The sequence below is a fragment of the Ovis aries genome, chromosome 1, assembly GCF_016772045.2.
Source record: "Ovis aries strain OAR_USU_Benz2616 breed Rambouillet chromosome 1, ARS-UI_Ramb_v3.0, whole genome shotgun sequence".
NCBI lineage: Eukaryota > Metazoa > Chordata > Mammalia > Artiodactyla > Bovidae > Ovis > Ovis aries.
The window spans coordinates 239,654,336-239,677,150 of NC_056054.1; the positions used below are offsets into that span (position 1 = coordinate 239,654,336).

A 22,815-nucleotide genomic window follows, 5' to 3' on the forward strand; every position below is an offset into this window, starting at 1 on the left:
AGAGCTTTACATGAAAACAGTGGTAGAGATTTCTCCCAGCTTCTTAGTTCTGTGATAAATCTATTCACTGGGATTCATACATTTGTATAAAAAGTCCATAAGTGGGGAAGTTAATTGATCAGTTTTTCCAAGAACATAAAAATCCCATTGCATGGGAAATCCTATACAAGGGCCAACCATTTGAATATGTACTATGTACTACTTTGAATATGTACTATGCATATTTTGTATCTGTTTATTTTTTCTATTTTCATCCACAGAAAGGAATAGACAAAGAATTTTACCTACTTGCCGCAATATTTGATGAAAATCGAAGTTATCTCTTAGATAAAAATATCAGGATATTTACCACAGAGCCTGAAAATGTGGATACCAAGGATCCAAACTTCCAAGAGTCTAACAAGATGTATTGTAAGAGAACACTTAACTTAAAAGATAAATGTATTAAGCAGTTTAATTTCACTAGGCCTAAAGAATTACAGATTTTTTTAAGAGAAACATATTTTCCCCTCAATTGTTGGCTACTATGTTTCATGTTTTCTTTAAACATAATTTCCCAATAAAAATAGAGCGTACTAGGGTGATTACGGAGAAGGCGATGGCGCCCAACTCCAGTACTCTTCCCTGGAAAATCCTATGGACGGAGGAGCCTGGTTGGCTGCAGTCCATGGGGTCTCGAAGAGTCAGACACGACTGAGTGACTTCAGTTTCACTTTTCACTTTCATGCATTGGAGAAGGAAATGGCAGCCCACTCCAATGTTCTTGCCTGGAGAATCCCAGGGACAGGGGAGCCTGGTGGGTTGCCATCTATGGGGTCGCACAGACTCGGACATGACTGAAGTGACTTAGCAGCAGCAGCAGTAGCAGGGTGATTACGTCACATTCTATCAAATGTTTACCAATGCCTTTTTGGTGCAATACATTATTTTAGCTATTGCTAAATATGATACAGAAAAGTCACATATTTCTCTATTGCCAAAGTAATGGAGTGGATAGGTAGGGTGTTTGTTGAGTTGGTTGGTTGGTTTCTGAAGACTTTAAAGTGTGGTGGGAAAAAAGAATGATCTAGAATGTGGAGACTTGGTCTAGAATCTGGAGACTTGGACTCTGGTCTCAACAGTTTCATTCATTAGCTTCATGACACTGAACAAGACTCTCTGACCTTAGTTTCATCAAATCTAAAAAGAAGGGGTTGGCTTGGGTAATCTTGATATCTTACATGAATGAACTGCTTAATGGATAGTCCTTGGTTGAGTCCAAGAGATGTCAAGATGTCCAAGATTAATTTACAATAAATTAAACAATCTTTTCTTTGTCACAAATGTCTTGCAGCGATAAATGGATACATGTATGGAAATCTGCCTGGACTAGATATGTGCTTAGGAGACAATGTTTCATGGCATGTTCTTAGTGTGGGATCAAGTCAAGACTTTCATGGGATATATTTCTCAGGAAATACCTTCACTTCCTTAGGATCAAGGGATGACACCATATCTGTGACTCCCCATATCTCCCAAACACTTCTTATGACACCTGATTCCATAGGTAAGTTGTGGATCTTCTCCATCAGCCTGAAATATGCCCAAACTATGAAAAAGCAATGTCTTCATATGCACTGAATATTGTTTGTATGGGAAAAAAGGAAGTTATCCAAATAATGTTTTAAAATACTTTTGCCCTGCTCCATTTAATTTATAGGAGTGTAAGTGTATCATTTTCCTGTACACAAAAATCCTTTCAGCCCTTTCCATCTTTCTCTTCCCAGGTATCAGGCTCTAAATCAATCCATACTTTTCAAAAGCAGTGAGGCTGCTCTGAAGCATTTTAATTCGCTTTCATTCTATTATCTGCTGCATTTCTTACTCTTCTGTCCATTTGTTTCCCAGGTCTTCCTCCTTCATCAACCTTACCCTTCTCTTTCTCGCCTTCCTCTCTTATCCCTCTCCTTGCTAGTTTTGCTCCCTTGGGAAATATTTCTTACTTCAGTGAGGTTGACTATTTCTGGCAGTTTTTTAAAGGCACCTTGTATCAGAAAATTGTTAAGGGAATCAGAGGAGCCTCCCCTCTCCTCTGAATCTAATACCCTCATTTATAAAACAGGGATTGTAATAATTTACAATCCATAAAAAGCAATAAACACAATCATATGAGATAGATGCAGTGTAGTAAAGGGCCTGGTATATGTTAGATTTAAATTTTTAATATTTTCTTTCATCCCACAGATATACCTTAACAAAACATAAAATAAGCAAACAAAACTCTCTTCGGTCAAAAAGTACTAACACCAGTTGAATACTGGCTATACAATAAACAAGTGAAAGTGAAAGTCGCTCAGTCGTGTCTGACTCTTTGTGACCCTATGGGCTATACTATACAGTCCATGGAATTCTCCAGGCCAGAATACTGGAGTGGGTAGCCTTTCCCTTCTCCAGGGGATCTTCCCAACCCAGGGATCAAACCCAGGTCTCCTGCATTGCAGGCTGATTTTTTACCAGCTGAGCCACAAGGGAAGCCCAAGAATACTAGAATGGGTAAACTATCCCTTCTCCAGTGGATCTTCCCGACCCAGGAATCAAACAGGGGTCTCCCGCATTGCAGGTGGATTCTTTACCAACTGAGCTATGCAGGAAGCACTACAATAAACAAATTACTCTAAAAATACCATGGATTTATATCTTAACTTTTTGTGATATCACAAATTCATCTGACTACATACTTACATATTTTTTTATTCTACATTCCAAACAAATAGTGCTGGTGATTATGAGTAATCAGAAGATTACTCAGCCATTTTTTAAAAAAAGAAATATTGCCATTTGTAGCAACAATGATGGACTTTATTGTACTAAGTGAAGTAAGTCAGACAGAGAAAGACAAATATCATGTGATATCACTTATACTTGGAATCTAAAAAAATGTTATAAGTGAACTTCTTTACAAAATAGAAGTAGACTCATAGACATAGAAAACAAACTTATGTTTATCAAAGAGGAAAGGGGCATAAATACACAGTACTATGTATAAATAGATTAATGACAAGGACCTACTTACAGCACAGGGAACTATATGCAATATCTTATAATAACCTATAATGGAAAAGATTCTGAAATATATATATATACATATAACTGAATCACTTTATTGTATGGAAGAAACATTGCAAATCAACTACACTTTAAAAAATAATATTTTAAAAAGATTATCCAAAAAGAAGTAATCACAAGAAAAAAAGAAAAGTCTTTCTTCACCACTTTCTCTTCTCTGCTATACTCACTCACCTAGTGGCAAGTTATCACCCATTCCCTTCCCACGTCTTCCTCTCCTTTCCCCTGTAGATGTTTCCCTGGTCTTAAAAAAAAAAAAAGTAGTCTGCTTTTCTTCCTCTTTCCTAAACAGTATCCACCACAGTAAACACATGGCAGTGTCACGATAAGTAACAATAACCACAGAAATACATACAGAGCTGAAAGAGAATGCTAGTGTCGATGAAGGTGATATCAATATTAATAGAAACAAAGTCAGAACACGAAGGGCATAAAATTACCAAAATAAAAGACAGCTGGAATTTAGGTGGAATTTTCTGGCCTGATCCATGCTGGAGTTTGTTGTTGTTGCGGTGATTTGTTTTCATTGTGGTCACTGTTTGGGGTTCTTATTAGTAACATATTATTCTGATTTCCTTCAACTTCCTTTCACTACCTCCACACTACCCCTCTGCTCCAACCATCATCATCCCTTGTGGGTTATTGTAATAGCCTTCTAACAAGTCTCCTTCCTTCCTCCCTTGCCCTCTCTGGTCTATTCTCAGCACAACTGCCAGAATGTTCTTATGTCACTCATAGACTCAGAGTTAAAGCTACAGATTTTTCAATGGCCCACAAGGGCCTGTGTGACTTTGTCCTCCATTCCTCACCAATCCTGTTTCCTAGTACCCTCAGCCTTGCTCATTCTATTCCAGACCCCCAGGCTTCTTAGATGGCCTTCAAACACACCAAGCAGACCCTCAGGCAGGGAATTTTGCTATCTATTTCCTCTTGCTGGATTGCCCTTCCTCTGGATCCACCATCTATCTCTTATGAATCTGCCCAAATGTTACTCACCCATCAAGGCCTACCCTGACCATCCTATAAAATATTGTTCATTGCCCTCTCTCTCCACACATTCATCCAGAATTCTCAATACTCCTTACACTGTCCTACATTTTCCTTAATCCATAGCACTTATCACCTTCCAACCCACATCAGCTTTACTTACTATGTTGGTTGTCTGTCTCTACAACACCCTGCAATATAAACCCCAAGGGCAAGAATGTTTACCTATTTTATTCATTAATGTTTCCCAAGTGCCAAGAAATGTGCCTGGCATAAAGAAGATACTAAATAAATAATTGTCAAATTAGTGGAAGAATGAATGAACTACCTTATAGTATTTCTATGAGGGATTTATATCTTATAGATGATTTAGAGAAAAGAAATCTGAATGCAATGCCTTAAGTATTCTTTTCTTATTCCCCCCTAGGCATTTTTGATGTGGTTTGTATAACCTCAGAGCACTATATTGGAGGCATGAAACATAAATACCAAGTGAGGGAGTGTTCAGAGCCAAACCCGGATCAAACACAGTACCAGGAGGCGAAGGTTATTTATATCGCAGCTGAGGAAATTGTGTGGGATTATTCTCCTAGCAGGGAGTGGGAGAGAGAACTGCATCGTCTCCAAGGACAGAAGTATGGCAGTGACTTCCATCTCTAATTGGGCAGGGTTTATTCTGTAGTCCTCCACCCTTTCCTTTCAGTCGTGTGTGTGTGTGTGTGTGTGTGTGTGTGTGTGTGTGTGTGTGTGTGGTGTGTATTTATTTGTGTGCGGTATGTGTGTGGCATGTGTAGTTTAGGCCACATTTAATGACAAATAACTTCAAAATGTGTGTGTGATGTCTTCAGTTATAAATACTTCTAATCTTTCCCAATATTAACATAACTTAATTCTTCTTTGCTGTTTCTGCTTGTCTCTCTTTTCATTTCTTGTCTTCTCTCTTCCTTATGTGTTTTACTATCCAATCTCACCACTTTAAGGTATAATAAGTATAATTTCAGCTACATGTGACATTTGGAATCAGTCAGAATTTTTTTGTCTTCATTTGTTTCCGGCTATTGCTATTCTTCTTTGAACCTCAAATTGAAGACACTAATTTTTCTTTCTGTGTAAAATTTGATATCCTTCTCTGATTTTTCTCTCTTACTATTTATTCATTTGATCAAAACTGAATTTTATCCTAAAAACATGTTTTAAGGTACAGGATGAATATCCAACAATCTTATCGAAATAAATATATATATATATTTTAATGAAATGAATTTCTAAGGTAAAATAGACTCTCAGTCAGTCAGTTCAGTTGCTCAGTATCGTGTCCGACTCTTTGTGACCCCATGAATCGCAGCACGTCAGGCCTCCCTGTCCATCACCAATTCCTAGAGTTCACCCAGACTCATGTCCACCGAGTCGGTGATGCCATCCACCCATCTCATCCTCTGTCATCCCCTTCTCCTCCTGCCCCTAATCCCTCCCAGCATCAGGGTCTTTTCCAATGAGTCAACTCTTTGCATGAGGTGGCCCAAGTACTGGAGTTTCAGCTTTAACATCAGTCCTTCCAAAGAACACCCAGGACTGATCTCCTTTAGGATGGACTGGTTGGATCTCCTTGCAGTCCAAGGGATTCTCAAGAGTCTTCTCCAACACCACAGTTCAAAAGCATCAATTCTTCGGCACTCAGCCTTCTTCAGAGTCCAACTCTCACATCCATACATGACCACTGGAAAAACCATAGCCTTGACTAGATGGACCTTTGTTGGCAAAGTAATGCCTCTGCTCGTCCATGGGGTCGCACAGAGTCAGACACAACTGAAGTGACTTAGCAGCAGCAGGTTGGTCATAACTTTCCTTCCAAGGAGTAAGCGTCTTTTAATTTCATGGCTGCAATCACCATCTGCAGTGATTTTGGAGACCAAAAAAATAAAGTCTGACACTATTTTCCCACCTATTTCCCATGAAGTGATGGGACCAGATGCCGTGATCTTAGTTTTCTGAATGTTGAGCCTTAAGCCAACTTTTTCACTCTCCTCTTTCACTTTCATCAAGAGGCTTTTTAGTTCCTCTTCACTTTCTGCCATAAAGGTGGTGTCATCTGCATATCTGAGGTTATTGATATTTCTTCTGGCAATTTGATTCCAGCTTGTGCTTCTTTCAGCCTAGCGTTTTTCATGATGTACTTCAGTTCAGTTCAGTTCAGTCGCTCAGTCGTGTCCGACTCTTGGCGACCCCATGAATTGCAGCATGCCAGGCCTCCCTGTCCATCACCATCTCCCGGAGTTCACTCAGACTCACGTCCATTGAGTCAGTGATGCCATCCAGCCATCTCATCCTCAGTCATCCCCTTCTCCTCCTGCCCCCAATCCCTCCCAGCATCAGAGTCTTTTCCAGTGAGTCAACCCTTCTCATGAGGTGGCCAAAGTACTGGAGTTTCAGCTTTAGCATCATTCCTTCCAAAGAAATCCCAGGGCTGATCTCCTTCAGAATGGACTGGTTGGATCTCCTTGCAGTCCAAGGGACTCTCAAGAGTCTTCTCCAACACCACAGTTCAAAAGCATCAATTCTTTGGCACTCAGCCTTCTTCACAGTCCAACTCTCACATCCATACATGACCACAGGAAAAACCATAGATTTGACTAGGCGGACCTTAGTCAGCAAAGTAATGTCTCTGCTTTTGAATATACTATCTAGGTTGGTCATAACTTTTCTTCCAAGGAGTAAGCGTCTTTAAATTTCATGGCTGCAGTCACCATCTGCAGTGATTTTGGAGACCAAAAAAATAAAGTCTGACACTTTTTCCACTGTTTCCCCATCTATTTCCCATGAAGTGATGGGACCAGATGCCATGATCTTCGTTTTCTGAATGTTGAGCTTTAAGCCAACTTTTTCGCTCTCCTCTTTCACTTTCATCAGGAGGCTTTTTAGCTCTTCTTCACTTTCTGCCATAAGGGTGGTGTCATCTGCATATCTGAGGTTATTGATATTTCTCCCAGCAATCTTGATTCCAGCTTGTGTTTCTTCCAGTCCAGCATTTCTCCTGATGTACTAGAAGTTAAATAGAAGTTAACATAAGCATAGAAGTTAAATAAGCAGGGTGACAATATGAAGCCTTGACGTACTCCTTTTCCTATTTGGAACCAGTCTGTTGTTCCATGTCCAGTTCTAACTGTTGCTTCCTGACCTGCATACAGATTTCTCAAGAGGCAGGTTAGGTGGTCTGGTATTCCCATTTCTTTCAGAATTTTCCACAGTTTATTGTGATCCACACAGTCAAAGGCTTTGGCATAGTCAATAAAGCAAAAATGGATGTTTTTCTGGAACTCTCTTGCTTTTTCCATGATCCAGCGGATGTTGGCAATTTGATCTCTGGTTCCCTGCCTTTTCTAAAACCAGCTTGAACATCAGGGAGTTCATGGTTCATGTATTGCTGAAGCCTGGCTTGGAGAATTTTGAGCATTACTTTACTAGCATGTGAAATGAGTGCAATTGTGTGGTAGTTTGAGCATTCTTTGGCATTGCCTTTCTTTGGGATTGGAATGAAAACTGACCTTTTCCAGTCCTGTGGCCACTGCTGAGTTTTCCAAATTTGCTGGCATATTGAGTGCAGCACTTTCACAGCATCATCTTTCAGGATTTGAAACAGCTCAACTGGAATTCCATCACTTCCACTAGCTTTGTTCGTAGTGATGCTTTCTAAGGCCCACTTGACTTCACATTCCAAGATGTCTGGCTCTAGATTAGTGATTACATCATCATGATTATCTGGGTCATGAAGATCTTTTCTGTAGAGTTCTTCTGTGTATTCTTGCCACCTCTTCTTAATATCTTCTGCTTCTGTTAGGTCCAGACCATTTCTGTCCTTTATCGAGCCCATCTTTGCATGAAATGTTCCCTTGGTATCTCTGATTTTCTTAAAGAGATCTCTAGTCTTTCCCATTCTGTTGTTTTCCTCTATTTCTTTGCACTGATCGCTGAAGAAGGCTTTCTTATCTCTTCTTGCTATTCTTTGGAACTCTGCATTTAGATGCTTAAATCTTTCCTTTTCTCCTTTTCTTTTTGCTTCTCTTCTTTTCACAGCTATTTGTAAGTCCTCCCCAGACAGCCATTTTGCTTTTTTGCATTTCTTTTCCATGGGGATGGTCTTGGTCCCTGTCTCCTGTACAATGTCACGAACCTCGTTCCATAGTTCATCAGGCACTCTATCTATCAGATCTAGGCCCTTAAATCTATTTCTCACTTCCACTGTATAATCATAAGGGGTTTGATTTAGGTCATACCTGAATGGTCTAGCCGTTTTCCCTACTTTCTTCAATTTAAGTCTGAATTTGGCAATAAGGAGTTCATGATCTGAGCCACAGTCTCCCGGTCTTCTTTTTATTGACTGTATAGAGCTTCTCCATCTTTGGCTGCAAAGAATAGAATCAATCTGATTTCGGTGTTGACCATCTGGTGATGTCCATTTGTAGAGTCTTCTCTTGTGTTGTTGGAAGAGGGTGTTTTCTATGACCAGTGCATTATCTTGGCAAAACTCTATTAGTCTTTGCCCTGCTTCATTCCGCATTCCAAGGCCAAATCTGCCTGTTACTCCAGGTGTTTCTTGACTTCCTACTTTTGCATTCCAGTCCCCTATAATTGCATATAAGTTAAATAAGCAGGGTGACAATATACAGCCTTGACGTACTCCTTTTCCTATTTGGAACCAGTCTGTTGTTCCATGTCCAGTTCTAACTGTTGCTTCTTGACCTGCATATAGGTTTCTCAAGAGGTAGGTCAGGGGGTCTGGTATTCCCATCTCTTTCAGAATTCTCCACAGTTTATTGTGATCCACACAGTCAAAGGCTTTGGCATAGTCAATAAAGCAGAAATAGATGTTTTTCTGGAACTCTCGTGCTTTTTCAATGATCCAGCAGATGTTGGCAATTTGATCTCTAGTTCCTCTGCCTTTTCTAAAACCAGCTTGAACATCTGGAAGTTCACCGTTCACAGAATAAACTCTAGATATTAATAAATTGCATTATTCCAATAAGTCCTTCCGTATGATAATTTGTCTAATTTAATGGTTAAATTAATTAAATTTGTGATTTTTTGTTTTTATTTCTCAAAGCAAAACAAACATATACTTGGATAGATTTGAGACATATCTTGGGTCCAAATACAAGAAGGTCGTATACCGTCAATATGATGACATCACATTCACAAATCAAACAGTACGAAGTGAAGATGAAATACATCTGGATATACTAGGTATTGATACACTAGAAGATTGGTTTGGGGTTTGTCATCTTGTCCTCAACCACTGGAAATTGTTGCCTCTATAAGGATATTGTCAACTTCTACCTCAGTGGAGAAAAGTGCCTATAATTCTAACTTTAATTTGTTTGCTGGTAGACACTTTTATTGGGAAAAGAAAAGTGATTCAAATATTTTTAAATGGACAACAAAGATATCACAGACAATGAATATGGTTAGTTTCAGATTATCTGGCTTCTTGCACACAGAATCCCAAGATTCTGGGAGGGACTTTAGAAATAATATTTAAAGATAATTTCTTTGAAATTAAAACAAATCCCAGAAACCCTCATATAGTTATGAGGGGGCCTTCTTTGTTTAAATTTAAGTGTTTAAACAGTTAATTGCTTAAGATTTAATTTCACCTTCTGTCTAGGAGTGAGAAAAATATAGCCCATACCCCCACCTTTGACAGATCAGCTAAAAAACTTATAAGTGTCTCCCAGGCACCCACATGTAGCATTTCTATGAGTCACACAGCATTTCCATAGGTCACACAATGTATTCATTTGTTATGTCAAATGGCATGTCCATACATTGCATAATATTTCCAGAGGTCACAAGGCATATCCATATGCCCAGATCTTATTTCTGTCGTGATATCTGTGTGTCTATTGGAGGCCATATTCTGGCATGGCACCCTGAGAAGATGGATGTGCATGCTGACAAGGAGGAATTTGTACTTTTCTTGGCTCCGCATCAGCCTCTTGGGCTTTGCAACCCCTGGAGGGAGGTGTGTGGTATTCAGTTTCCAGTGCTTTTGAATGGACCCTTCAAAAAAAGTAACAGTATTATATTTGTTTTCTCTAGGATTCTGGCCAAATGCACTAAGATAAATACACAATATGACCCTCTAGATTCCTTTATTTACACACACACACACACACACACACACACACACTTTTTAGAAAAGGAAAAGCAAGCGTAGTGTTTGAGATGGTAGAATTGCCATGGGAGGCAAAGAGGCGCTTTACTTCATTAGTATCTAGTATCTACCAGGTCTTTTCAGGGTTCTGATACTAATAGTTATAGCATGCATTTAAGGAGAGTTCTGTCTGCTTTATTGTTGTTTAGTCACTAACTGGTGTCACACTGTTTGCAACCCATGGACTGTGGCCCCCAGGCTTCTCTGTCCATGGGATTTCCCAGGCAAGAATACTGGAGTGGGTTGCCATTTCCCCCTCCAGGGGATCATCCCAACCCAGGGATCAAACCTGCATCTCCTTCATTGGCAGGTGGATTCTTTGCCACTGAGCCATCAGGGAAGCCTTAGTTCATCTCAAAACCATCTCTGTTTCAGAATTTTTAGAGCCACAAATTCTATCTGCCTTCAAACAGAAAGAAGTTTTATAATAAATTGTATACCTCCAGCTCTTAGCATGGGATAAAAAAGAGAGTAAAACGAAGGGTCAATTTGTGAGAGATAATAGCTCTGGGTCAATGAAAACACCTTGCAGTTCCTCCCAATCTTCCACTAGGGTAAAGAGGGGGAAAGAATAAAAGGTTTAAATGGTGTGATTGGTTAAGAAAGAAAATGTTCCATTTCTAAATTGTGTGTTTTCATAGGCATTAACTAATGCTCATCGAAGTAAGTTTTCTAGAACTGGAGCTTATAAAAATTCTAGATGATTTAAACTTTCCAGGCAAAAGCCATGTGTCATAAACCAGCAATGGTCCATTTGTTAAATGTGTTTGTGTTTCATTTGGCTGCATGTTAAGGAATATAATAAGTCACTGTGCATATACTTAACGGGGCAGGTGACTCATAATTTAAAATAAATAACAACTATCCATCCATTTTTCTTTTTGTATTTCCTAGGTCCTATAATATTTCTCACTCCTGGTGAGAAAATCTATGTTGTCTTTAAAAATAAAGCCTCAAGACCATATTCTATTCATGCTCATGGAGTGAAAACAGACAACCCCACTGTTGTTACAACACAGCCAGGTACCTGCTTCGGGAGAAATAAAAGTTCCAAAGCTTTTATGCAGGACTGTGAGGATAACGTCTGCTCTTTCTCCCCCTTTTTTTGTTTGTTTCTTTCTTTTGTGAAATACCTACTATATGCCATGCCTTTTTCTTTATTGAGGTATAGTAACTGATTTACAATACTATACTAGTTTCAGGTGTACAACATAGTGATTCAAAATTTTTATAAATTATACTCCATTTATCATAAAATACTGGCTTTATTCCCTATGCTGTGCAATATATCCTTATAGCTTATTTATTTTATATATAGTGGCTTGCACCTCTTAATCCCCTGCTTCTATCTTGCCTTTCTTCACTTTTTTCTCCCCAGTGGTAACCACTAGTTTGTCCTCTATGACTGTTTCTTTTTCGTTATATTCACTAGTGCTTTGTTTTTAGATTGTACATATAAGTGATAGTATAGTATTTGTCTTTCTCTAGTTGACATTCCATTAAACATAATACCCTCCAGGTCCATCTGTGTAGTTGCAAATGGCAAATTTTCATTCTTTGTAATAGCTGAGTGAAGTGACGTCGCTCAGTCGTGTCCGACTCTTTGCGACCCCATGGACTGTACCCTACCCCATGGACTGTACCCTACCAGGCTCCTCCCTCTATGGGATTCTCCAGGCAAGAATACTGGAGTGGGTTGCCATTTTCCTTCTCCAGGGGATCTTCCCAACCCAGGGATCAAACCTGGGTCTCCCGCATTCTAGGCAGATGCTTTAACCTCTGAGCCACCAGGGAAGCCTGGTGAGTAGTAATATATATATATTCATCTCCTTCATCTATTCATCTGTTGAAGGACACTTAGGTTGCTTCCATATCTTGGCTATTATAAATAATGCTGCTATGAACATTGGGGTCCATGCATCTTTTCAAATTAGTGTTTTCATTTTCTTTGGATTTATATCCATAAGTGGAATTGCTGGATCATATAGTAGTTCTATTTTTAGTGTTTTGAGGAATTTTCATACTGTTTTCCATAATGGGTTGTTCCAGCTTATAAACAAAATCAAAGTTAGTGGAAGAAAAGAAAACATTAAGATCAGAGCAGGGATAAATGAAATAGAGATTTTAAGAGTAATGTAAAAGATCAATGAAACTAAGAGTTAGCTCTTCAAAAAGATAAAATTGATAAACGTTTAGTCAGATTCATCAAGAAAAAAGAGACAGAGAGTGCAAGTAAATAAAATCAAAAATGAAAGAGAATTTACAACTGACACCACAGCAATACAAATTATCATAAGAGATTACTACAAACAATTATATGCTAATAAAATGGACATCCTAGAATAAATAGATAAACTCCTAGAAATATGCAATCTTCTGAGATTGAATCAGGAAGAAAAATTGAAAACATGAAATGAAACTGAATCAGTTGAAAAAACAACAACAAAGTCCAGCACCAGATGGCTTCATGGGTGAATTCTACCTAACTTTTAGAAAAGAGTTAACACCTATCCTTCTCAAACTCTTTCAAAAAATTGCAGATGAAAGAATGCTTCCAAACTTATCCTATGAGGCCAGCATCACCCTGATACCAAGACCAAACAAAGAAACCACAAAAAAAGAAAATTCCAGGCCAATATCACTGACAAACATAGATACAAAAATCCTCAACAAAATACTAGCAAACTAAATCCAATGATACAATAAAAGGATCATATACCATGATCAGTTGGGATTTATCCCAGGGATGCCTGCTAAGTCAGTTCAGTTGTGTCTGACTCTTTGCGGCCCCATGGACTGTAGCCTGCCAGCCTATTCCATCCATGGGATTCTCTAGGCAAGAATGCTGGAGTGGGTTGCCATTTCCATCTCCCAAGGATCTTCCTGACCCAGAGATCAAACCTGCATCTCTTATGTCTCCTACCTTGGCAGATGGGTTCTTTACCACTAGCGTCACCTGGGATAGTTTAGTATCCACAAATCAATCAATGTGATACATTACATCAACAAATCACCAACAAATTGAAGACTAAAAGGATATGATCATCTAAATAGATGCAGAAAAAGCTTTTGAAAAATTCAACAACTATTTATGGTAAAAAGTCTCAACGAAGTGAGTACTGATGGAACATATCTCAACATAATAAAGGCCATATATGACAAGCCCACAGCTAACATCATACTCAACAGTGAAAACCTGAAAGTGTTTCCTCTATGATCAGAAGCAAGACAAGGATGCCCACTCTCACCAGTTTTATTCAACACAGTATTCAAAGTCCTAGTCACAGTAATCAAACTAGAAAAAGAAATAAAAGGAATCCAAAACTGGAAAAGAAAAAGTGAAACTCTTACTGTTTGCAGATGACATGATACTGTACATTGGAAATCCTAAAGCCACCACCAAAACACTCCTTGGGCTCATCAACAAATCTGATAAAGTTGAAGGATACAAAATTAATGTACAGAAATTTATTGCATTTCTATACACTAACAACAAGATATCAGAAAGAGAAATTAATGAATAAATTAAGAAATTAATCCCATTCACAATCACATCAAAAAGAATAAACTACCTAGGAACAAACCAACCAAAAGAGGTAAAAGAACTGTACTCAGAAAAGTATAAGACACTGAGAAAGAAATCTGAAGACAACACAAACAGATGGAAAGATATTCCAATCCTGGAATGAAAACAGACTATCCCACTGAAAATAAACAAACACAGCCAAGTAACTGCCTTGGGGAAAAGAAAAGCCCCAAAGCTTTTATGCAAGACTGTGGGGCTAATGTTCTTTCTTAAATAGGGGTATAGTTCCAGGTGAGAGACACTAGTGGACTAGGAAGAAGGGGGCAACAGAAGATGAGATGGTTGGATGACAACACTGACTCACTGGACATGAGTTTGAGCAAATTCTGGGAGATGGTGAAGGACAGGGAAGACTAGTGTGCTGCAGTCCATGGGGTCACAAAGAGTTGGACCTGACTTAGCAATTGAACAACAGCAAGAAGGGCTGAAGAACAAGTTTGACAGAGAAGTTCCTTTTGCAAATGAAGTTTGCTTCCAGGATAGGGCACCATGTGTATACAATTTGTGTGCAGCTCTCTCACCTCTTTACCTGTCCCTGTCAGGTATTTATGCTGTGTTCAATGTCTCCAACTCAAGTGTTAAAGTAGGAATTGAATACAAGGTGCAGTGTGTGAGGGAGGAAGCAAGGGAAAGAGTTGAGCAGCTAAGAAAAAGGGAGAAACCTCATGTGCTAATCATCATGACGCCACCCTGTACAGCATGCCACTCAGCATTCTAAACTCAAAAGAAATGAATACTTTCTAATATAAATGCCCAGGAGGCAGGCCCTAAAATGAAGATTTGTGTGCAGACAGTGGTCTTGGGATAAACAACTTTGGGGGAATAAAAAAAGAAAGAAGCAAAATTGGACAAGGAAAAAACGTTTAACAGAGATGCAACCTCAACAGAAGTCACAGCCACAACTCTGAGAAACTTCAAAGACTGGGTAGCCTGAAGCGACTTAGCAGCAGCAGCAGCAGCAGCAGCAGCTCTCCTGAGTTGGGGTAAGAGAACTGGCACCTTTGTGTCCCTGCCCAGTCATTGGATGCAGACATGGGGGACATGGCTGTTGACACCTGGTGAAGTATTTTTCAAGGGAGATATAAAAGGGGCATCCAGAATGTTCCTGGAGAAAGAAATGGCAACCCTCTCCAGCGTTCTTGCCTAGAGAATCCTGTGGGCGAGGAGCTTAGTGGGCTGCTATGCATAGGGTCGCACAGGGTTGGACACGACTGAAGCGACTTAGCATGCATGCGTGCATTGGAGAAGGAAATGGCAACTCACTCCAGTATTCTTGCCTGGAGAATGCCAGGGACAGGGGAGCCTGGTGAGCCGCGATCTATGGGGTCGCACAGAGTCGGACACGACTGAAGCGACTTAGCAGCAGCGGCAGCAGCAGCAGAATGTCCTCTAAAGGTGCCAGTCAAAATAAGTAGTTCTGGGTATCAAGGGTATCAAAGAAAGAGTCAAATTCAGAAAGAAAAAAAAAGATTTGTGGGGCAGAAAGACTGAAGATAGACTTTGATGATAGGTGGAATATTCCCTTTTGATTTTAAAAGCAGACAGTCCTACCATGGGACCACGATGAGTCTCCTGCCAAGGGAGTCTGCAAGTCAGCACTTTGTTCTGATTAGCCAGGAAAGGATCACATTACATGCATTTCACGAACACTTCTGAGTACCTGCTGTGTCCCTGGACCTGTGCAGTGTGCTGGAAGGAGAGGGCTAGTACTAAGATGATTGTTAAAGATTTGGAACTTGGGAGGCTGAGGATGGGGTTGGTTAGTGGAGAAGGAAGACTATGTCACAGGTGCTTGGAAACACCTCTGGAAGGGAGAGATGTAGAATGATACAGCAAGGGGTGAGGGTGGGGACTAAAAGAACTTTCCTGCAAAAGTCAAGAAGATTCAACTTAATGCAAACAGCTTTGGGGGTGGGGAGGGAAGGAGGTGCATGTGATCCTCAGATTGGAAGGTTCAGAGCTGTGATTCAAAACAATTCTGTCACATTTCAAAGACTGAGTTATCTTCATTACAATAAGTATTTGTTGAGCAAATTAATTAGATTGAACAATTGATATTTTTCAATGGTAGAATCACTATAAAGGTTTTTATTTTTCAGATTTACTCATTTATTTTTGGCTGTGCTGGGCTTTCTCTAGTTTCAGTGAACAGGGCAGTTGCAGTACATGGGCTTCTCACTGCGGTGGTTTTTCTCGTTGCTCTAGAGCTCTAGAGCACTGGCTCAGTGTTTATGGCACATGGACTTTGTTGTCCCTTGGCACATGGGATCTTCCTAGACCAGGGATTGAACCCATGTTCTGCATTGGCAGGCAAATTCTTTACTGCTGAGTCATCAGAGAAGCCCCCGTTATAAAGTTTTGATCCTATAATGCTGAGAACGTAACAACCAACACTGACAGTGACATCAACCTTGCCCTGTGGGTCAGATAATGTAACACCAAGGGCTTCCTTTGCACCATCTTGTCTAATCCCTAAATTCCCATTTTATGTACACGAGGAAAAGCAAAGTGAAGTAAAAGTGTTAGTCGCTCAGTCATGTTCAACTCTTTGTGACTCCATGGACTGTAACTTGCCAAGCTCCTCTGTCCATGGAATCACCCAAGCAAGAACCCTGGAATTGGTTGCATGCCCTCCTCCAGGGGATCTTCCTGACTGAGCGTGAAGAAACAGAAGTCTAAACCATGTGAACACATTGACTAAGATCACACAGCAAGAAGCTGTGGAGCCAGGAGTGAAAACGAGGACTATGCTGGTTAATATCTGCATAGCTTTAGGGTTTGTTCATTTTCTGGTTTTCCATAAAAAAAAATGTGATTTAAAAGATTCTGTTTAAACACATTGCATTTACCTATTTCAGGAGAGATCCGAACATACGTATGGCAGATTCCTGAAAGATCTGGTCCTACCTCAAATGACTTTGAGTGCATACCTTGGTTTTACTATTCGACCGTGGACATGGTTAAGGTAAGCTTCAAATTCCAGCTTTTACACTGTCTCCTCTTAGGAATTATGATGAAAGCAAGGCTTTATTTTTCTTTAAAATCTCAGTTTTATGTAAACTTTCTAAATACTGCTTAGTTTCTAATTTTACACAAGTTTGCATTTTTCAAGAGCAAAAAATTATTATATTATGATTACTTAGATTTAGGATATTTTCCAACATGTTACTGTGGATTGAAGTACATATATATATATATATGGAATATATATATATGGGATACACACACATATATATGTATAACTATATGATAATACCCCTTCTTTGTTTCATTGAATAAGATTTAGTTTCCAGAAAATGAAGGATGAAGTTTTAAAATTCTGTAATTAGTTACAAATTAATGGACACACAGTATTTATCTTTTAAAAACTCTCAACTCGAGGTCCAGTTCATTTGTATTAAAAAAGAGAAAAAAGAGCTCCTTTTTTGGCCTTTCAGTTATTTTTGGCCTACTCACCACCAAAACCAAGAGCAGACACAGACATTCAACCCCAAATGAAAATAAATACAAACGAACCAGGGATCCCAACTGAAAGTGGCTGCAGGAACAAATGTATCATGGGGGTGGGGGAGGATCCAAGACCTTTAAACAAGTCTGTCAACCAACTCCAATGCAAGGGAATTCTAATTAAAACCAAAGTTCTGTTTTTTGATTAAAGTTTCAAAGATAAAGCTAAATCCACTCAGGAATGTATCTAAAATCCCTTTCAGGAGTTTGTTGTTCACTTTAGACCTCAACTCTGATGAGTGAGATGATCATTTTTTTTTTTCCAATCAAGAATTTAGCAAGTTATTTGTGGAAATTCTGATTTGAAAAAAAAGAAAAAAGGAAGAGAATTTAGCAAGTCAAATATTGTTCCTTATGCTCACAGTTAGAATCCTAATCATTCAAAACTCAGAATCTAACCTCACTCAAACTAAAACTTTCTCTCACTCTTTTCCTTGTCTGGGGGAGTTTTTCAGTTGTGGACACAGTTCATCATCTTGCTTTGTCTCCCCAGGATCTTAATAGTGGACTGGTAGGTCCTTTGATTGTATGTCGAAAAGACACCAAAGAAAACATAGTTCACCGTGTTCTCTTCTTCGTGACTTTTGATGAAAATGAATCCTGGTACATTGAAGAAAACATCAATACCTATTCTCAAGAACCAAACCAAGCAGACAGGAATGATATTACTTTTAAACGAAGCAACCAAATGCCTGGTAATGTCCACTCACTAACTCACTGACTGGCACCTACAGGTGGTTCTGCCCAAAGGGAACAGATAAAGGTTTGCATCCGTCACTCTCAGCACAGTCTAAAGAACACAGTCCATAGAGCTGGGGTGCAGAGCACATCGACCAGGGGCCAGCAAACTTTTCCCATCAGGGGCTGGATAGTAAAGAGTTTAAACTTGTAGACCATAGGGTTTCTGCCTTGAACTCTTCTACTCAACCCTTGTGACACCAAAACACTCACACGTAAGTGAGTACTTACATGCAAATATAAGTGGCTTCAAGTCAGTAAAACTGCACTGGAAATAGTATTTCACACAATTTTCACATCAGGAAATATATATATTTTTTATTTTGTTCAACTATTTAGAAGTTTAAAAACCAATCTTTGCTCATGAGCCATAGAGAAAAGGACAGTGAGTGAGCTGGAGTTGGCACTCAAGCTGTAGACCACTGTCCTAGCAGCATGGTGAATTCTAATGTCCCTGGAGCCCCGAGGACAATGTAAAATTGAGGATATCAGCTAACATTCCTTGAAGGTCTAACTACACACTCTAAAGCACTGTCCAAGGCCTTGAGGAGATACAAAAGCCATAAGGTGGATCATCTCTCAAGTTGTTCAGTGTGTTGCCACAGTAAAAAGCTGACTCAAAGGGATGCTGTGACAGGATTATAAATAGCACTGTGTTTTACATTTTTATTTGGGAGGTCAAGAATGGTTTCATGAAGGTGAGGAGAACTTTGAGTATTTAAAGATGCCTAGGAGCCTCTCAGAGAAGGCAGTGGCACCCCACTCCAGTACTCTTGCTGGAAAATCCCATGGACGGAGGAGCTTGGTGGGCTGCAGTCCATAGGGTCACTAAAAGTCAAACAACTGAGCGACTTCACTTTCACTTTTCACTTTCATGTATTGGAGAAGGAAATGGCAACCCACTCCAGTGTTCTTGCCTGGAGAATCCCAGGGACGGGGGAGCCTGGTGGGCTGTTGTCTATGGGGTCGCACAGAGTCAGACACGACTGAAGCGACTTAGCAGCAGCAGCAGCAGCAGCAGCAGCAGCAGCAGGAGCCTCTCTAGTAGAAAATGAAGGGAATGACCTCCCAGGTGGATGGAAGAAGGTAAGCTAGGTCACAGAGCACCTGGAAAGAAAAAGCCATCAGTGTGGGGAATGAATACCCTGTTAAGAATTTAAACTTGATCTAAACCAGGTTTTCTCAAACTTGACACTACTGACATTTTGGGTTGGACAACTCCTCTTGGGGGAGCTGTCCTGTGCATTGTAGGATGTTTAGCAGGAGCCATATTCCCAACCCCCTAGATGCCAGTAGCCCTTCTCCTCAAGTTGTGAGAGCTAAAAAAATGTCTCCAGACACTGCCTCCCTTGGAGGAGAAAATCCTGTTAAGAACCACTATGCTAAAGTTTTCAAGAGCACTGAGCTAGAGAACAATAGAAATAGATGTGTGTTTTCCGAACAATTCTGGCACTTGTGCTCCAAGTGTGGTCCGTGAACCAGTAGTAGTGGCATCCCTTCAGAGTTTGTTAGAAATGCAGTATTTCAGCCTTGACACACCCAGTGGATCACAATCTGTATTTTAACAAGATTCCCAGCCATGCACACACTAAAGTTTGAGAAGCACTGATCTAAAGCAGTGTGTCAGGGTCTCCTAGTTTTTCCTATTACTTCCTTCCATCAGCTAAAAGCATTAGAACCCAACCTCCACAGATAAATGGTTATTAATTATATATGATATACAGTGTGTGTCTGTGTGCTCAGTCATGTCTGACTCTTCGCGACTCCATGGAGTGTAGCCCGCCAGGCTCTTCTCTCCATGGGATTTCCCAGGCAAGAATACTTAGGTGGGTTGCCATTTCCTCTTTCAAGGGATCTTGTTGACTCAGGGATGGAACCCGTGTCTCTTGTGTTTTCTGCACTGGCAGGAGTATTCTTTTACCACTGAGCCACCTGGGAAGCCCAAAGAAAGGGCTTCCTGAATTAATTATATATTTGTGTCACTGTAATAATATATTCCATGTATTTCCAAAGACAGACACAAAATAGAAAAAGAAAAAGAAGGATATGTAGTTTTTTATCTCAATATTTTCTTCCTCTTACCCACTGGAAGCCATATCTGGTGAGGATTAAAGCGGGGACAAGACAAGACCTCAGGCAAATGGCCATTCCTGGAGAAGGAAATGGCAACCCACTCCAGTATTCTTGCCTGGAGAATCCCATGGACAGAGGAGCCTGGCGCGCTACAGTCCATGGGGTCACAAAGAGTCAGACAAGACAACTTAGTGACTAAACAACAAATGGCCGTTCCAGTCATATTCATGACAGGTCATGGAGGAAATGGGATCACACTGCTAACGTTCTAAGCCTATTGAGATAATTTCAAGCATGCTTTAAATTTATAGACCTATTCAAGTATCCACCAACTTAAGTATCCTTGTTGCTGCTGCTGCTAAGTCACTTCAGTCGTGTCTGACTCTGTGCGACCCCATAGATGGCAGCCCACCAGGCTCCCTCTTCCCTGGGATACTCCAGGCAAGAACACTGGGGTGGGTTGCCATTTCCTTCTCCAATGCATGAAAGTGAAAAGTGAAAGTGAAGTCACTCAGTCGTGTCCAACTCTTAGTGACCCCATAGACGGCAGCCTACCAGGCTCCTCTGCCCATGGGATTTTCCTTAGTTGTGCATTATTCTAGAACAACCCAGTTATGTTAAAGTCAGTGCCTCATTTCCTCGGGCAAGGAAAAATTCTCCAGCATCAGACACACCCATGAAAGGGTGGCTTGGTCATGTTTAACAGCGTTCTTAGGCTAGTTTGAAAACCCTCATGGCCTCTAAAAACATCATGGTGCTTTCTATAAGGTGTTTCTAAAAAAACGTATTATTTCAGATCCTGGTCGAATATAACAAACTGTGTCCCCCTCTCCCCTCACAGCAATTAACGGAAGAATGTTTGCAAATAACCAAGGCCTGGTATTTCACGTGGGGAGTGAAGTGAATTGGTATCTGATTGGCATAGGGGATGAGTTTGACCTGCACACAGTTCACTTTCACGGCCACAGCTTTGTCTTCACGGTAAGCGGCCTGGGAAGCTCCTCTTAATTACTAAAGTACTTTGTTATTGGGGCAGCACAGAAAGATAACAGGATGAGAAAGGAAATGACCACGCTAGAACGCAAGTTCATTACATACAATCTGCAGTATGTCTGATGCAAAAGTTATACATTTAGCTCTTTATATCCCACAGACATTTGATAAATGCTTCTGAATATATGAATTGCATTTCTTACTCTATTCTGATGTTTCTCAATAAGTAAGTAAAACATCTTTAATCATCTTTAGTTTTACCCCTCTTTCCCAACTTATCTTTTTAATTTTCAAACTCTTAGTCACATAAAATAAAAACACCTTGAACACTCCTATATATTTTTGCTGCATTTGCTTTCTCTCTGTTTTTTTTTTTTCTGAATCCACCTGAAAATAAATTTCAAACATCATGACTCTTCACTCCTAAATACTAAAGCAGGTATATCCTAAGAATGAAGACACTCTTGCCTCAACCACAATAATATTATCATACCCTTTAAATTAACATTCATTGAATAATGTAATCGAACATGCAGTCCATTGAAATATCACTAGTTGGCCCCAAAATGATAGTTGTAATGGTTTTTCTTTTAATCCCAGATCTAACCATTTATACTTAGCATTTGGTTGTCACTGTCTTGGTGGTTTTACTCACTAAGTCATGTCTGAGTCTTGCAACCCCATGGACTATAGCCCACCAGGTTCCTCCGTCCATGGGATTTCCCAGGCAAGAATACTGGAGTGGGGTGCCATTTGCTTTTCCAGGGGAGCTTCATAATGCAGGAATCAAACCCAGGTCTCCTGCATTGCAGGCAAATTCTTTACCAATTGAATATCTTTCCTAAAATCAGGATACCATATGACTTTTATTTCCCTGATCTTTCATGATATTTCATTTTTGAAGAGTCCAGGCCAGTTTTGTAGAATGTGCCATATTCCATATTGTTCTGATCATTTCCTTGTGATTGGATCCATGTCAAACCCCTTTGGCAAGAACACTACCTAGGCGATGCTGCGTACTTCTCGTATATAACATCAAGAGGTACACAGTGTCAACAGGTCCTAATACTGTGAAGGTTAAATTTTGATAACTTTCTGAAGGTGATGGGTACCATTCTCCCCATTTTGAAAGTATCATTTTCCTATTGTAACTAATAAGTAATCTGTGAAGTGATTTTTATGTAGTTTATTACAACAGTTTTTCATCTTATAGTTTAAAAAGTATCCATTGATGATCCTTGCCTGACTCAGTTTTTCTAATGGGGATTCCAAATGGTGACTTTCCAATTCTATCATTCTTTTAACATTTGCTATAAAATTAAAATATGGAACTAGGTGTGAAGTGGCTTTACAGTATCTTCATTTTATTATTATTATATTGCCATCTTTTTCTACTTTATGATTTCTTAGTTTCCTTATAGCTTCTGTCTGATTTGCTTCCCATCACTCTACCTGTCATACTTCTTTATAGTTGTTTTCACTGACCATTCTTGATGGCTATTTCTCTAGGTTATTATAAGTATTTTCAATGTTATCCTTCCTCTGTCTCCAAGTTAGTATCATTTATTTACTTAGAGAGTTTTCTCTTTATTTTCTCATCCTAATCCCTTATATAAAC

General features: G+C 39.7%; 1 protein-coding gene across 1 annotated transcript in view; it reads left to right on the forward strand.

Moving 5' to 3' along the window:
• LOC101121993 (ceruloplasmin-like) overlaps positions 1–22,815 on the forward strand; it is a 41,524-nt gene that overhangs the window by 15,454 nt on the left and 3,255 nt on the right. Inside the window, exons 10-17 of the mRNA XM_004003267.6 lie at positions 261–411; positions 1,334–1,546; positions 4,520–4,727; positions 9,191–9,330; positions 11,195–11,323; positions 16,745–16,851; positions 17,887–18,088; positions 21,046–21,185. Of these exons, the coding sequence (XP_004003316.1) occupies positions 261–411; positions 1,334–1,546; positions 4,520–4,727; positions 9,191–9,330; positions 11,195–11,323; positions 16,745–16,851; positions 17,887–18,088; positions 21,046–21,185 (1,290 nt within the window). The remainder of the gene's footprint in view (positions 1–260; positions 412–1,333; positions 1,547–4,519; positions 4,728–9,190; positions 9,331–11,194; positions 11,324–16,744; positions 16,852–17,886; positions 18,089–21,045; positions 21,186–22,815) is intronic.